At 36.7% G+C, this 18,699-nt stretch overlaps 1 protein-coding gene across 1 annotated transcript in view; it reads right to left on the bottom strand.

Annotated features, from left to right (window-relative positions):
• The window catches only part of LOC135462494 (neogenin-like), a 129,265-nt gene that overhangs the window by 78,239 nt on the left and 32,327 nt on the right, over positions 1-18,699 (bottom strand). The window contains 1 exon segment of the mRNA XM_064739721.1: positions 1,398-1,469. Within this exon segment, the coding sequence (XP_064595791.1) occupies positions 1,398-1,469 (72 nt within the window).

Here is an 18,699-nt window from a genome sequence, read left to right as displayed (position 1 = left end):
CAATTCAAGAGTTTCCTAAGAGTGATTTTCATGCCACTGACAAGGAAATCAAACCTCTTAAAGAGAGTGCTCTTGTGGCTATAGACACATTGTACACCATTCATGTATGTACTCAACCATGTGTACTTAATCCAGACGCTCACAAGATTTCCTGAAATGTTTGTAAATACAACAGATCTATTCTTAAGATTAATCAATGACTCTGAACAGACTCTTTGAAGGTTGGGCTGTCTAACATCAAACATGTCCTCCTCTTTAATATCAAGTTTTACAGTTTGGTGTTTCCATGACAAGAAGACTGTTACACAGCCTTGTATCATACAATAATGTGTAAGTTTGTTCTCAGGTCTCAATGGGTGTGATGATTTGTTTTTATCACCGTCATTTGAAAATCTAAAACCATGGAACAGTTTTATATAACTTACATGGGCAGCTTTTTTTATACACTGTTATATCTTAAAAGTTTACCCAGCCAATGGTTATGATTGTACCATATATGTATGATCATGTACACCTTGTAGTTGTCATCCAATCAAATTACATGTACCTGTTTTGTACCATGACCGTTCAAGTGGCCAATAACTATCCTTCTACCATACATGCATGTACATCTTTTAGCTTTGTCATCTGCTTTCACCTCCAATCAAATTACATGTACCTGTTTTGTACCATGACAGTTCAAGTGGCCAATAGCTATCCTTCTACCATACATGCATGTACATCTTTTAGCTTTGTCATCTGCTTTCACCTCCAATCAAATTATATGTACCTGTTTTGTACCATGACAGTTCAAGTGGCCAATAGCTATCCTTCTACCATACATGCATGTACATCTTTTAGCTTTGTCATCTGCTTTCACATCCAATCAATTATATGTACCTGTTTTGTACCATGACAGTTCAAGTGGCCAATAGCTATCCTTCTACCATACATGCATGTACATCTTTTAGCTTTGTCATCTGCTTTCACCTCCAATCAAATTACATGTACCTGTTTTGTACCATGACAGTTCAAGTGGCCAATAGCTATCCTTCTACCATACATGCATGCACATCTTTTAGTTTTGTCATCTGCTTTCACCTCCAATCAAATTACATGTACCTGTTTTGTACCATGACAGTTCAAGTGGCCAATAGCTATCCTTCTACCATACATGCATGTACATCTTTTAGCTTTGTCATCTGCTTTCACGTCCAATCAATTATATGTACCTGTTTTGTACCATGACAGTTCAAGTGGCCAATGGCTATCCTTCTACCATACATGCATGTACACCAGTGACCTTATAGTTGTGTTTCCTGACTGATGAAGTTTGCTATCCAGTACAGTCTCTCATCAAACTACCGGAAATCCTGAAAGAGAGACATCGTGCAAAGAAAATAAGAGAAGCTACTCACCATAGCTCCAGCAATTGAGCAGGCAGGCACATGTATAGAAAGACAAGTAAATCCTTGCCAGTGTTTGGCTCCCTGAAACAAACAAAAACACAAGGTCAAGGTAAGTTGAGTATATGAGGAAAAGAGGAAATAATAATCAAGAAAATTATGTGAAAAGGAGAAAATCAAAATACACATTTATTATTCCAAAATGCTAAACAAACCGATGAAAAATGAAACTGTTCATGATAAAAGATCTAAAACATATTTAGACATGTTTTGTACAAGCCTGTCAAAAAATACAACTTTAACGGCCGCAGTGATGTTGAAAAAATTGGCAAAGTTCGCAGAAACTGCACATGTGTAAGTGTGATATTAAAATCTGGATTATAGCGATCAAGAGATAATGTACATGTAGAGTTTTAGCACATAACTGGATGGACGGATGATCAAGAGATAATGTACATGTAGAGTTTTAGCAAATAACCGGATGGACGGATGATCAAGAGATAATGTACATGTAGAGTTTTAGCAAATAACTGGATGGACGGATGATCAAGAGATACATGTACATGTAGAGTTTTAGCACATAACTGGATGGACGGATGATCAAGAGATACATGTACATGTAGAGTTTTAGCAAATAACTGGATGGACGGATGATCAAGAGATACATGTACATGTAGAGTTTTAGCACATAACTGGATGGACGGATGATCAAGAGATACATGTACATGTAGAGTTTTAGCACATAACCGGATGGACGGATGATCAAGAGATACATGTACATGTAGAGTTTTAGCAAATAACCGGATGGACGGATGATCAAGAGATACATGTACATGTAGAGTTTTAGCAAATAACCGGATGGACGGATGATCAAGAGATACATGTACATGTAGAGTTTTAGCAAATAACTGGATGGACGGATGATCAAGAGATACATGTACATGTAGAGTTTTAGCACATAACTGGATGGACGGATGATCAAGAGATAATGTACATGTAGAGTTTTAGCAAATAACCGGATGGACGGATGATCAAGAGATACATGTACATGTAGAGTTTTAGCACATAACTGGATGGACGGATGATCAAGAGATACATGTACATGTAGAGTTTTAGCACATAACCGGATGGACGGATGATCAAGAGATACATGTACATGTAGAGTTTTAGCAAATAACCGGATGGACGGATGATCAAGAGATACATGTACATGTAGAGTTTTAGCACATAACCGGATGGACGGATGATCAAGAGATACATGTACATGTAGAGTTTTAGCAAATAACTGGATGGACGGATGATCAAGAGATACATGTACATGTAGAGTTTTAGCACATAACTGGATGGACGGATGATCAAGAGATACATGTACATGTAGAGTTTTAGCACATAACCGGATGGACGGATGATCAAGAGATACATGTACATGTAGAGTTTTAGCAAATAACCGAATGGACGGATGATCAAGAGATACATGTACATGTAGAGTTTTAGCACATAACCGGATGGACGGATGATCAAGAGATACATGTACATGTAGAGTTTTAACAAATAACTGGATGGACGGAAGGATGGATTCCAACTGCTACAACAATATCTGTAGGCCAATTTATACATCTGTACATGAAACTCAATCTGTATAACACGTAGACGATAAATCACAATATTTAATACAGGTACATCTGTGCTAACATCTCGTTTTACGTATCATTCGGGAATCTGGACTGCTGGCATTGCCGCAATGTAGGCTTCCCAGATAGCAAGCTGGTCCACACAAACTCCAGGTACACAAACATGTCTGTACACCTCGAGACCAAGTCACTAACAAACATCGATCTTCACCAATTAACATATCTACAACATTGTCGGAAGTGTTGCAATAAAACAAGGGCAAAGCCGTGGTGCACAACGTGCCAGTTGGCAGTAAATCAATTACGCAGTTGTTCAGATGGTCTTTGCATTATTGTCATCATGAACTTGGCGAGCAGACGCCAGCAGACGCCGGTCATTAATGCTTCAACTATGGCACTGGGAATTAGGCGTAACGTATCCCATAATGCCCCTGATAACTTCTCCTCGTCCATCAGCGTCAGGAAACGAGATGCCTGAGGTCATAAACAAAGTTTATCGCCCTTTTCCAAATGTCCCCCGAGGGTTGAAGTGTTTAGACTTCACAAGTGTTCGTACCTCGTGTTTTTTTTTCTCTCTGTTGAAACAAGACCTACTGGACACCATTTGTTCATTGTGATTTCAGTTCCAAAATAAATGTTCACTAAATTTTATACATGATTATACTTAAATTTACTAGTACAAACATACACGTACACACATATAAGTATACAATTATATCTATGATGCTCTGTAAGGGGTACGGTATTTGTACTGTTAAAGACAGTATTTAAAGTAACTTGACGATTCTGAAGATCTGCCTTTTCTTTGATAAGGTGAAATTTGACCAGGTGCTTTCTGATAAATTGCAAATGTTTTTAATAATTTTTATCCAGCATATTATGAATTGCTTTAAAGTTTTGAACAACTAAAAACAGTGTGTCAAAGAGTCCTTCTGTGTAGCGCTGATATCATTTCTAAATCGCGTATACAAGAGTATCCAGACTGACATCCTGCAAAAAGTTGAACTCTTGTACCAGTGTTAAGAGAAAGAGCTATCTAAGAGTGAGTGAGTGCATGGGGTTTAACGTCGTACTTAACAATTTTTCGATCATATGACGACAAAGGAATCCTTAGAGTGCATGTAATGTACCCAACTGATCTTTTATCTCTTTTATCTACACTGAGACACCTTACAGAAGGCAAGTAAGCTGCCCCGCTCGAGCCATTATACGGGTCAACCAGTCGTTGCACTATCCCCTTCATGGAAGTTACAACTTCCTCTTTTGAGGTCTTAGGTGTGACTTGACCCAGGATTGACCCTGGATCTACCGTTCCCAAAGTGGATCCTCTGGCTACTGTGCTATCGGAGCCGGTAACCCATCTTAGAAGCATGATATTTAATATTTGACTCACCAATCGACCCAGAGACAGACAGAGTGACTTATAATAGACCTGCTTGTCCCAGCAAAAAAGTGTTTCTTAAAAAAGTGTTGTGTCTTAAAAATTACCCAGAGCTGGCCAGACTTTGCTTCTACTCATAACTTTGCCAACTTCCATTAAATAAATATCCGAGTCTGTTCCACAAGTAGTTTGAATTAATGCCATAAGACACAAACTGGCTCACCCGTGACCAGCATGAGATAATTTCTCAAAACATTTACGGAACCTTTGTCATAACTTGATGAAGCCGTAACAGAAATTGACATCGTCGAAGTAGTTAGTTGCATGTTCTAATCCTACGGAGACATCTATAGTAGTACTATATTGTATGCAGAATGTTGGCTCTCTGCCCATCAGTACATCCATGGCTTACTCAGGAAACACCAGCTTAATCACAAACTAATATTGTCGTTTTAAATTTGCTGGACGGGAGTGGTTGATCATCGGGCCAAAGCTGCCAGAGTGACTCCCGAAACAGAGCCTTATTCTGGGCACGCCGTATCCAAGAGACAAATTGTCCAACGAAGATATGCCCAATTAACTATGTCGAGTTGAAGGTCTATCTAGGTCCGATGGAGTAATTATTCCCGAAATGAGACTACGATCAAACTTTACATGATAAATCGTATCCCGTCTGAAACGATAATTACAGCTTTTCAGTTTTATTTGAGAGTCGCTTACAGCAATTAAGTGGCTTTACAGCCGAGACGGGAACTCAACTTTGATACTTCATCACTATAAATAAACCCCAAGTTTAGTTGCTTCAAACGACACTTTGTGGCAGCCGTCCAAAACTGAGGAAAACAGTATATTGTGGTTGTTTCACCTAGTATGGTATATAGTCAGAATAGTGCGGCATTGAAGTTCACGAAGGAGTGAAGAAACTCTTTTCAAGAACTGAAGAACTGTTTGGTTTTCCACGATGGCAATATGCGAAGAGACAAAAAAGGCGTACTGGTATTCTTCCACTTTTTCGCACGTGAAAGTGCAACTTTCATTGTGATTTATGCCCGTCGGTAGCTGCATTTTGGTTGCATTCTCTGATTTCAGGGCTTCACAAAAAGTATAACTTTACCAGTGAAAAGAGCAAATGTTTCAGAACATACCTGAATAAACACCTTGCAAGCCTGTCAAAGGCTGACTGAAGAAATAAATTATGTATCAGACCTTATCAGGTGAGTGACTACCAATGCCCTACCCTTTAACGTAGAAGTGTGATTTGCACACCTACATTTCCTGTAAACTCATACACCCAAAACTCCTGATTACAACTATACATTAGATGTCTATGTACATGTATAAACACATTTAACTTTGCCACCTTCTTTTAATTTCAGACAATCTCACATGTATCAAATAGCTCTGTGTCTTTTTCCCTTTCAGGTATTAAAGAGAAACGCTGTCTATTATAAATTGTTAGAATTCTAACGTAATTTCAAATATTTGTGAAAATATTACAAGTTACGTTGCCATGTTGATATTCTCAAACTATTCAAATGAACAGCTAATCGTATCAAATGCCCCAAAAAATCAAATACAAATGTGAATAGTAGAAAACTTTCTCTTACAACTAACACAACAGAGAGAAGAATGGAAGAGTGAGTGAGTGAGTGCTTGGGGTTTAATGTCGTACTTAACAATTTTTCAGTCATATGACAACGAGAGATGAATGAAAGAAACATGCTAATGAGATACCATGGTATCAAAGTTTGAAGTTCAGGAAATCACACTGCATTGATATGATACTGACATCAATTTCAATTCACAAAATACTAGTAAGTAATTTTACATGCTCATGTAGACTGAATTCATTACAATGAAGAATTTACAATTTCTTCTCATTCTTCAACGTATGTTTTTGGCCTTTTTGATTTAGAGGTTTTATTTCATTCTACAGAATGCATGAAACAAATACTGTCCAATGAAATCCTAACACTGTACCGGTACTCAGACTGTTTGTGTGCAAATACCTGGTCACTTGGAAAGTAGAAAGAACTGCAGGGGTGCATCTAAAACCAGAACCTGGCTAACAAAGACTGCATGACGTTATCTGCGAAACACGGACCAGACAAGAATTAATCTCTGCTGCTTCGCTCTGTCTATATTGTTTATGCTTGAATTTATTTACACGCATGCCGCATTGGTTTACGCCAAACGCCACTTGTTGGAAGCCACCTGCATTCCTTCCGTGGAGGCTTTTTGGTCTTGCTGATAAACTTATAGCCCACCTGCCACGCTGTAATCTGTTTATCTCCTACCTGTTACTCTGAAGACAAATGCCGGGCCGTTTGGAAGAAGACTGAATGTTTGTAATGAGGGCTGACGTTCTAGGCTAATCAGGAGGTTGTTACAGTGCTAACAGACACACACTACATGCATGAGCTGAGAGCAACAAAGTGGATTCTGCTACTACTTGTATATCTGTAGCGGTCGCACTTCAGGAAGAGACAATGCAAAATGTACATATGCAATATAGTGAGAGACAACAGGGCTGCAACAATTCTAGATTATCTATCACACATTATTATTATCATTATCTATCACACGTGTACATTTGTTATATTATTACTATCATTATCTATCACACATGTACATTTGTTATATTATTATTATCATTATCTATCACACATGTACATTTGTTATATTATTATGATCATTATCACACATGTACATTTGTTATATTATTATGATCATTATCACACATGTACATTTGTTATATTATTACTATCATTATCTATCACACATGCACATTTGTTATATTATTATTATCATTATCTATCACACATGTACATTTGTTATATTATTACTATCATTATCTATCACACATGTACATTTGTTATATTATTATTATCATTATCTATCACACATGTACATTTGTTATATTATTATGATCATTATCACACATGTACATTTGTTATATTATTATTATCATTATCTATCACACATGCACATTTGTCATATTATTATTATCATTATCTATCACACATGTACATTTGTTATATTATTACTATCATTATCTATCACACATGTACATTTGTTATATTATTATTATCATTATCTATCACACATGTACATTTGTTATATTATTATGATCATTATCACACATGTACATTTGTTATATTATTATGATCATTATCACACATGTACATTTGTTATATTATTATGATCATTATCACACATGTACATTTGTTATATTATTATTATCATTATCTATCACACATGCACATTTGTCATATTATTATTATCATTATCTATCACACATGTACATTTGTTATATTATTACTATCATTATCTATCACACATGTACATTTGTTATATTATTACTATCATTATCTATCACACATGTACATTTGTTATATTATTAATATCATTATCTATCACACATGTACATTTGTTATATTATTACTATCATTATCTATCACACATGTACATTTGTTATATTATTATTATCATTATCTATCACACATGTACATTTGTTATATTATTACTATCATTATCTATCACACATGTACATTTGTTATATTCAAGAACAATCACATTATGTTCAGTTTTCATGAGGTCTTTCTCATAACTATGATAAAATGTCTATAATACTGGACTGCTGATGAAAATCCCTTTGTACTCAACTGTTCATACATCTGTTGATATATTCCACTAGTTTTGGAGGCAACCAGTTGTAAAAATGCCTCTATTAGAGGTACTTGTATACAAGATGTATTGGCACTTGATTGGGTATGGTAGTCAAGTCAGTCCAGTCACAGCAGTGTGGCAAAGCAACCAAATGTGTGGCATAGCAACCAAATGTCTGGCAAAGCGACCAAATATGTTTCAAAGCAACCAAATGTGTGGCAAAGCAACCAAATGTGTGGCAAAGCAACCAAATGAAATATTTATTTATTTATTTTATTGGTGTTTTACGCTGTACTCAAGAATATTTCACTTATACGATGGCAGCCAGCATTATGGTGGGTGGAAACTGGGCAGCATCCAGGGGAAACTCACCGCCATCCGGCCGGAGAGGAAGCCAGCCCAAATGAAATATGGCTGCAAAAAGAACTTACAACCTTTCGACAGTCAAATGTGAAATCAATGTGCTAAGAGCCAATATTTTCTCGCCTCCAAATTGCTTCCATATAGCCCTGGGGGTGTGATAATGTACAGATCCAGGGAAGCTGGGCGATCGAGGAAGACTTTATATGACCAAGAGCCTTTGTTCAGACTGTGATCAGAATTCACAGTGTCTACAGTTCTGTATAGCACATTTTAGAATGGATGAATGATCTGGTCTTGCTGCGGGGCATTTGATTTCAAATATTTTCAAATCTTGAAATTAACAGAAATTTTGAATCACAATGTACATGTATATTCTACAGTACTTTGGAAGTTTTTTTTCCACTTAATTATTAATATCCCCATGTGCGTGATTTAAAAGCGCTCAAAATTCCAATCATTCATTCTATTTCAACGTAATTCACAATGACCAGTTGAGAATTTAGGCTGCTGTTATAAATTTTAGCCGCATGTACATGTAGTTTGAAATGTCATTCAAAGTTTAAAGTGCAAATTCCACTGATCCTAGTTTAAATCAATGCATCTTTGAATTTTTAAAAAAGTCTGTAATTCCGGCCTTTTCACAGCAAATTCAGAATTCTGCTGAATTATAACATACTAAATACAAAGTGTACCATATATACTATTTTAAAATGAACTTATTCTTCATAAAATGCTTAACTTGAAATTCTTCTACATCACTTAGTATCAATTTAGTTCAGACAGTAGAAGTTTCACTCGCTTGTTAACCAGACTGTAAACATGTGCAGTATAAGTGAAACATTTGTGAGATTGGCGCATTAACCAGAGTGTAAACATGTGCAGTATAAGTGAAACATTTGTGAGATTGGTGCATTAACCAGAGTGTAAACATGTGCAGTATAAGTGAAACATTTGTGAGATTGGTGCATTAACCAGAATGTAAACATGTGCAGTACAAGAGAAACATTCGTGAGATTGGCGCAAAAACATAAATCAAACAAATGTGTGAAGAAATCAATCATGACTGTTACATGAAGAACAAGAAAACTCAGTCCAACATATGGCCTCCCATGTTGGAATGGCTACAAAAAAAATAGACCTATCAGCACAAGTTAAGTCTTTCCTTTTGATTAAAACGGATGTCAAGTTAGAGAGTTCAGAGGCGTCAGGTCCGTTTAGGATATGTCACACGAAAGGCGCTACAAAAGACAGATCTATCTCAACAGGTCATCAAAGATTTGCTATGTAAGGTCATGTGATGGCCTGAGGCGTTCAAATCTGCGCTTCGCCAATTTGCCGCATCTCGCACTCAACTCTGCTTAAGTACATGCAGCTCACCTTGGGGGCAAAACCGATGAACACGCAGAGCCCCCCCCAAAAAAGGGTTGGATTTAACTCATTATGAATCTATTAACCGAGCCTTTTAATATGAAGCAGCATCAAACGTGATAATGATATGCAGGAATGTTGGGTTTTATAGATCTTTATGAACTAAATGGAAATGAAGAAAACAAGTTCATAATTGTTAATTGAAAATATGTTTTTGACACTTTCAATAAATCTCCTGTAATAAGATTAAAATATACAAAAGTCAATACACTCATCATATACTTTGCACAGCGAGGCAATTCAAGCCAAAAGTATCTATTTCATATTCTTAAAGGGTTCACACAATCAAACAATATACCTTTCCTTGACTGACATATACTGATACTGTACTTTTCCTTTACTGATAATACTGATGCTGTACTTTTCCTTTACTGATAATACTGATGCTACAATTTTCCTTTACTGGTAATACTTATGCTGTACTTTTCCTTTACTGATAAAACTGATGCTGTACTTTTCCTTGACTGATAATACTGATACTGTACTTTTCCTTTACTGAGAATACTGATGTTGTACTTTTCCTTTACTGACAATACTGATACTGTATTCTTCCTTTCCTGACAATAATGATGCTGTACTTTTCCTTTACTGATAATACTGATACTGTACTTTTCCTTTACTGACAATACTGATACTGTATTCTTCCTTTACTGACAATAATGATGCTGTACTTTTCCTTTACTGATAATACTGATACTGTATCTTTTCCTTTACTGATAATACTGATGCTTTACTTTTCCTTTACTGATTATACTGATGCTGTAATTTTCCTTTACTGGTAATACTTATGCTGTACTTTTCCTTTACTGATAAAACTGATGCTGTACTTTTCCTTCACTGATAATACTTATACTGTACTTTTCCTTTACTGATAAAACTGATGCTGTACTTTTCCTTTACTGAGAATACTGATACTGTACTTTTCCTTTACTGATAATACTTATACTGTACTTTTCCTTTACTGATAATACTGATACTGTATCTTTTCCTTTACTGATAAAACTGATACTGTATCCTTTCCTTTACTGATAATACTGATACTGTACTTTTCCTTTACTGATAATACTGATGCTGTACTTTTCCTTTAGTGATAATACTGATACTATACATATGTGATATTATGATACGCACCAGTAGTATCTCCAAGAACCAGTCCTTTAAAGTCAGAATAGCATTTTTACATTCCTGTACACACACTAAATGCACCAGGTGTAAACGGCTTTTTCTATGACAAACATGAAAGGAGAAATTTGTGCAATACCATGCTTTTCAAATTTCAATACTTGCTTCTTAACATCAAAATAGAAGATAAGACTTTTGGAGAAATCTTCAACAACATTTACGTACTTGAAAGTATCAAAGTTTTTTTTCCATTTTTCCCCTAAGTACTTGCTCACTTCAATAAAATTTGACACACGTTCCAGGCATTTATGTCACGACCCCGGCGTCACAGAAAAAGTCACAGTACAAATAACACGTACATGTACAATGCATGGAACAATTGGTTTATAACCTATTATAAGGCGATTCATCCCACTGTAAGTTGAATTTGCTGAACCGCGGTCAATTATACATAGTTGAGGTGACATGAACCACCTAAACCCAGCCAGGCAAAGACTATTTAGCACTGCGGTTGTCATGTTTTATGGTGTTTTTATAAACCCCAATGCACAACTGATGCAACTCCACACTGTTTTGCAACGCCTGAAATTAAAACGCAAGATAGCGTGTCTTGCTCTCACAAAAAAACCTTTCCTTTGTTAATGTCGCGGGTTAAAAAAAACATGAGACACGTGTCAAAATTAATGGCTACGGTGAAATCTTGGGATAGTTTATTACAAAAAAGGGCAACAAAACAGCACAGGTTGCATCGGGGTTAGATAAAACACAACGCCCAGGTACAAGTTTCCTCTTTAAAAATCCAAAGAATGACAGATTTTTTCACACAGAAAATCCCTCTTGAGGATATATTTATCAAGCTGTTATGGGTGAAACAGTGCACAAAACACTTAGGGTTTTTTGGTTCCTTCTAATCATTTTGTTGTTCTCTCTGTGATAACTCTCTTCTCTATTTTTATTTTTTGCTGTCCGACAACACCCCCTCCCTTCCCCCATGTTCCTTCCCTCATGTTCTTTTTTTCTGCAACATAAAATATTCAAGATAAGAAATTAATGTGTTTTGTTACTGCACCTGAAACTCTTGTAGTGACAGAAACTGTGACGGAAGCCAAGAAAAGTGAACAGTTAACAGGAGTTTATCAGAAGCACTTGCCAAACACTATCTTCTTAAAATACCAGTTTGTCACATTTTGATAGTTTTATATTGCTTTCCATGATGTAAAAGCACCATATGGCATCATACGTGTATATGAGGTTTCAGTATATTACAGGTTGCGTCAGGTTTCAGTATATTACATGCACATCTGATTTCAGTATATTACATGTAAGTCTGGTTTCAGTATATTACATGTAAGTCTGGTTTCAGTATATTACATGTAAGTCTGGTTTCAGTATATTACATGCACGTCTGATTTCAGTATATTACATGTAAGTCTGGTTTCAGTATATTACATGTAAGTCTGGTTTCAGTACATTACAGGGCCCGTCTGGTTTCAGTATATTACATGCACGTCTGGTTTCAGTATAATTATATGTAAGTCTGGTTTCAGTATTATTACATGTAAGTCTGGTTTCAGTATGTTACATGTAAGTCTGGTTTCAGTATATTACAGGCCCGTCTGGTTTCAGTATATTACATGCACGTCTGGTTTCAGTATATTACATGTAAGTCTGGTTTCAGTATATTACAGGCCCATCTGGTTTCAGTACATTACATGTAAGTCTGGTTTCAGTATATTACATGTACGGCTGTTTTCAGTATAATTACATGTAAATCTGGTTTCAGTATATTAAAGGCCCGTCTGGTTTCAGTATATTACATGTAAGTCTGGTTTCAGTATATTACATGTAAGTCTGGTTTCAGTATATTACATGTAAGGTCTGGTTTCAGTATATTACATGTAGGTCTGTTTTCAGTATATTACATATAAATGTGGTTTCAGTATATTACATGTACGTCTAGTTTCAGTATATTAAGTGCACGTCTGGTTTCAGTACATTACATGTAAGTCTGGTTTCAGTACATTACATGTAAGTCTGGTTTCAGTATATTACATGTAGGTCTGTTTTCAGTATATTACATATAAATGTGGTTTCAGTATATTACATGTACGTCTAGTTTCAGTATATTAAGTGCACGTCTGGTTTCAGTACATTACATGTCCGTATTCCCCGAAAACTTTAAATCACATGTACATGTATCCCTATTTACATGTACATGCCTGATATTAAAATTAGAAGTTCAGTCTAATGAAAAACCTAACCCAAAACAGTAGGTTCTCTGTACAGCAGGTTATAGACGCAAAACTTTTCCAGAAAACGTCACCCAATAGAGCCTCTGTTTATGATACTGTAATGCACAAACACCCTATGTGTAATGCCACAACTCCACACAACAAACAATGCAGAATCTAGGGCTGGCATGAAATTCTTCACTTCCATTTTTTTCTGGAAGTTGGTACTTTGTCCTTTAGAATGAGAAATACAGACCACAGTGGGAACAACTGTATAAACTTTCACAAGTCCTCCTTTTGTAAAATCGCCCCAAGATTCCACAGTCGAGCAGAATGAATATATCAAGAGGCATGGTAACTTTGACCTCACAAAAAACACTGTGTTTTTTCCTTAAACTCGAATACATACAACCCATAGTGGTAATGTTGGGAACTTTACTTACGGAGCTAATATGTAAATAAAAAAAAACATCTGTCACAAGTGGAATGCCCTAAATTCTTTGTGACAGTCTCCTGACAGAAAAAAGGCAGCAAATCTTGTGAGAGTAGAACAAGAAACCTAAGTTTTCAGCTGAGAAAACCCAGTTCTTCACAGCAAGGTGTCCTTAACCAGGGGGGTTTTCACACAGCCCAGCTACATATCCGTTTAAAAGAGACCTCCGCGAGTTCTGTTCAGACTTTCCTGGACTGGGAGGTGATCATGTGAGACACTGTTTGTATACGTTCTGACTCAAAACGTGTGCCTCACAGCCAAGTGCTTCAGACGTTTTTCAAGCCTCTATTTAATGAACACAGCACTGGAGCAAAGTCTGCGAGTGACAGTGAATTAAATTTTGGACCTCCCGTCTTTTAACACAGGCCATTCACGTAATCAAGTGACTGAGTATAAGCCTACGCTGGATTTTTGTTTCATGTCACAATTTATTGTAAATTTACACTTGTTTCATAAACTGTCATAGAGAAAGCATGACTAGAACCATTTTTCTACATCTCCTGTCTTGTCACACTCTCCTTCTAAAAATCCTAAGAGCCAAAGTTTTCTAACCCCTTAAGAACAAAAACATCACATAATCATTTTTCCCCCGCACTAAAATCCACTTAAGATTATGGTGTGTGTCGCGTTTACATAGCTAACAACAAATTTTATTTCACTTCTTTCAGATTTTACTGTTACATGCACAATTTTCAAGCAACCCTTAACATAATTATCAGATGTCTTTCCTAACATTATTTTCAGAATCTTTTTCATGTTAATAGAATTGTTTAAACCAAAATGTTGCGCTTCACTTTATCAGAAAATCTTAAAGCTATTATGTTTTCAAAATGTTTCTTTACATGTAAATGTAATAAAAGGTTTAAAAAGTTCATTCCATTAAGAAATAAAACTTGTGGAACTCAATGACATTAATGTCACTCATGTCAAGTTGTATTTTCTTGACACTTAATGTGTTTGTGAACACTCAAACATGAACACATTTCTTTGGCATGAAATCTTTTCGATAAACATTGAGATAAAAATTTACTTATCAAAGCAGGTAATTAGTTGATGAAAATCCCATGAAATTACATTAAATCATGGAGACCTGCTGACATTCCACATCCAGGCTGCCATGGTAACACATTTGTTTGTGCAAGTAATTCCCTTCTAAATCTGCCATACAAAACACTACAATTAAACAAAGAGTATCAATTTATCTGTCAATTTACCCAAATAATTTCACCCAAATCAGTAAATACACACTCCTACATGTGCATGTACATACAAGTATTTACCAATGACTAATGTCATTTAACGAGCAAAATGTGACCCAAGCGACTTAATGAACGCCGCAATAAATCATTTCATGTGAACTTGGAAAAGATATGATCTTGATTCCAAAGGTCTCCAATTTCTCAACATTTGTCATACTAAATGTCAAAGTTACAAACATGTCCTACTGCAAATACACTAATTAGAGTTGATACCTTAATTTGATCTCTGAGCAGAAAGTGTATCAAATCTGCCAAAGATTGGCAGATTGTCAAAACAGAGGCCTACAAGCTACACTAATGTTGAACCGCAAAGTGTATCCAGTTCCCTAAATTCTCACCACAAATGACACGAGCTAGACAGGGTTTAACACAATACCCACAGAAAAAACACTAGTGTATGCCACACCTAGTTTATAATTTAACAAAGCTTAAGTCTGAATACAACATGTATCCCATACCCATGTATATATACTGTACTGTTTATTTACAATGCTTTCTTCCTCATATGCAAATTAGGCATATTTTGATAGGCACATCTGACTGGATCATTCCCAAATTTTTCCATTCTGAAAGTGCACTGTTACCAACCAAATTTCAGGTGAAATACAGCGAATATATTTATTTATTTATTTGATTGGTATTTTACGCCGAACTCAAGAATATTTCACTTATACGACGGCGGCCAGCATTGTGGTGGGAGGAAACCAAGCAGAGCCCAGGGGAAACAAACGACTACCCGCAGACCTTCCCACTTACGACGAGAGAGGAAGCCAGCATGAGCTGGACTTGAACTCGCAGCGACCGCATTGGTGAAAGACTCCTGGGTCATTGTGTTGTGCTAGCGCGCTAACCAGCTGAGCCATGGAGTCCCCCAGCGAATGTAAGTTTGTCTGAGTCCTTACCAGACAACCTAGCCACCCGGGTCGAGGGGCAACAGAAGGGCAGATTTTACATTCATACCTTTGTTTACAGTCTATCTTAAGAGGGGTCAATTCCATGGGTGAACCCCAGGGTCTATACCTATGCCAAGTCACAGTGTGTTTAGGATTGCACCCGAGACTGAAGGCTAAATGTTCAATGTTACAGTTTACACTTCAGTTCAACATTTCCGAACATGTAACATACAGGGTAGATCTGAAGTCAGTTGAAAAAGGAGTGGTCCCAGTCTTCACATATAGCAACATTCAAGTCTGTAACCAGATATACACCATAAAAATTCAGTTTATTTTAGATTTATTTTAAAATGTGCTTAATTAATACTTCAGTCAGATCTGATATTTTACGTCCTTACAACAGACTCTGAGGTACACATATCTGACATTGAATAAAAAATATACAAACTGTAAAGATAGTAGAAAAAGTGTGGTCTCAGTGTTAACACGTGACAACCTTGTGTCTTTAATAAGACAGGAACCATAACAATTTTTATAGTTTTAGAATAGTATCAAAATGTGTTTAATTGTTACTTTCACTACTGGGTAATGTTTGGTAATACCATGATCCCCTTTCCAAGCATCCTGGATTGCCAATGTCATCTTTGGATGAGCTGTTAAGAAAACTCTTTTCAATGCATTTTTTGAAATGCTCTTTGACATGGCATTTAGTTTTGAGCAAAATACATGGTAAATTAAGCTGGAGACAAAACTCCCAGGAGAAACTCAATAATCTTGTTGCATAATACAGCTTAATAAGAAAGAGATGCAAGATGGCTTTTAGTCCACAGGGGACTCTCCCTAAAATCTCATTAAGAACAGCACAAAGTTTTCCTAAGTTTACAAACATGCTGTGCAGAGCACCAACAGATGGCACCCTGTCAATGGTGGACCTTACAAGACCCTTTGAAGAAGTCAAGTCCCTAGAGACTAGCACACAAAGCTGCACTCCCATTGGTGGGGATCTCAATAGGTCCTGGCACTGAGCGGATGCTGTGTATGGACCTGGCTACCTTTAATTGGATCACATTCTAGCAGCTGGAATTGTCCAGCTGGTTAACAGAAACCCTGAACTTGGACAAGGGAAGGAAATGCCAAGTCCATATTTCCAGGGAATTTAAACAAGAGTCTCACTGGATACAAGGTCAGAGTGTTGGACTGACATCAAAGAAAGCACCCTACCAAGTAGGCACTGAAGTAACACTATTCCACAACCATATTGACAGATGAAAGAGCACTTTGTTACACTCAGATGAAGGTTTTCCAAGGCAAAAAATGTCTGCTCTTTGGCAGTCATTCACTGTAGTTATTGGTGCTTGACAAAACATGGGTGGTAGGTCAATAAAGTGACTTTTTCTAGCTGATGTTGTTGGTTTGCTTCAAGAGTAACATGTCCTATGCAGAAGCTACTAGAACATGAAGATGTATATTTTGATGTACAACATGAGACCACCTATACACATGAGAACATCTATACATGCACACGAGAACATCTATATATAACATCTATACATACACACATGAGAACATCTATACAAACACCCATCATAACATCTATACATACACACATGAGAACATCTATACATACACACATGAGAACATCTATACATAACATCTATACATACACACGAGAACATCTATACAAACACCCATGAGAACACAGTTTACACACATAAACCTTTATTAGCTGGCCTAGTGGTGAGTGTGCTCACGAAGCACACTGACTCAGGAACCTCCCACCAATGCAATCATTGTGAGTTCAAATCCAGCTTATGCTGACTTCCTCTCCAAGCATATGTATGAAAGTCTGCCAAGAATTCTACAGATGGTCAGGGGTTTCTCCCAAAGCCTACCAAGTTTTCTCCCATCATAATACAGCAAATGGCTGTGTAAGTGAAATATTATTGAGAATGTTGTAAAACAGGAATTACATAAATAAATGTAAATACAGGGTAGGTACATGTATCAAAGAAGGCTGCATTAGAATGCCCCAAGGATTCAAGCATCTGCCACGGATGTGAGTGGCCGGAGTTCAAATCCTAATCAGGCCGGGTTGATGACAATCGTTACAGTGCACATACATGTACGATGATTTACACTTCCAGGGCTATGTCAAGAAAAACATTAAAGGTTCTGATCTCAAACCCAAATGGTGACAGTGTGACTGTGCGGAACGAAATTTGCAAAATGCGACTCCAAATGATGCTTTCTGAGAGCGGTGAACGAAAGAAATTTGTAGGAGCATTTTTTACTGGTTAATCGTCATATTTTTGTTCAGTTTACTTCTTAGTTTTAATACGCCTTGTTTAGTTTGGGCAGCCAACAGTTTGGGAGCCCAAATGTTTTCCAGAACTGAAATGTATCTAGCTATGGCCCTGATTTTTATGATAAACAATGGTTTAAACCTACATGTAACATACCAGTAACCAGTATACCAGTAACATACCAGTAACCAGTATACCAGTAACCAGTATACCAGTAACATACCAGTAACCAGTATACCAGTAACATACCAGTAACCAGTATACCAGTAACATACCAGTACTTACATCTGGGTACATGTAATCCAACCATTTGTGTACACACAATGGAACATCTTTTCGTGCAAAATGATACCTCTGCTGTATGCATTATCCACTGCTTGTACTCATGCCACTTAACTAATGCCACTTAACTCATGCCACTTAACTCATGCCACTTAACTCATGCCACATAACTACTAGACCAGCTGCTCTACTACTTCACAAGCCAATCCAACACTGGAATGTACACTAAATATTCTATTGTTCCATTCTGACACAATCA

The sequence above is a fragment of the Liolophura sinensis genome, chromosome 2, assembly GCF_032854445.1.
Source record: "Liolophura sinensis isolate JHLJ2023 chromosome 2, CUHK_Ljap_v2, whole genome shotgun sequence".
Classification (NCBI taxonomy): domain Eukaryota; kingdom Metazoa; phylum Mollusca; class Polyplacophora; order Chitonida; family Chitonidae; genus Liolophura; species Liolophura sinensis.
The sequence above is the reverse complement of the archived record's forward strand: the minus strand, read 5'-3'. Positions and strand labels throughout refer to the sequence as shown.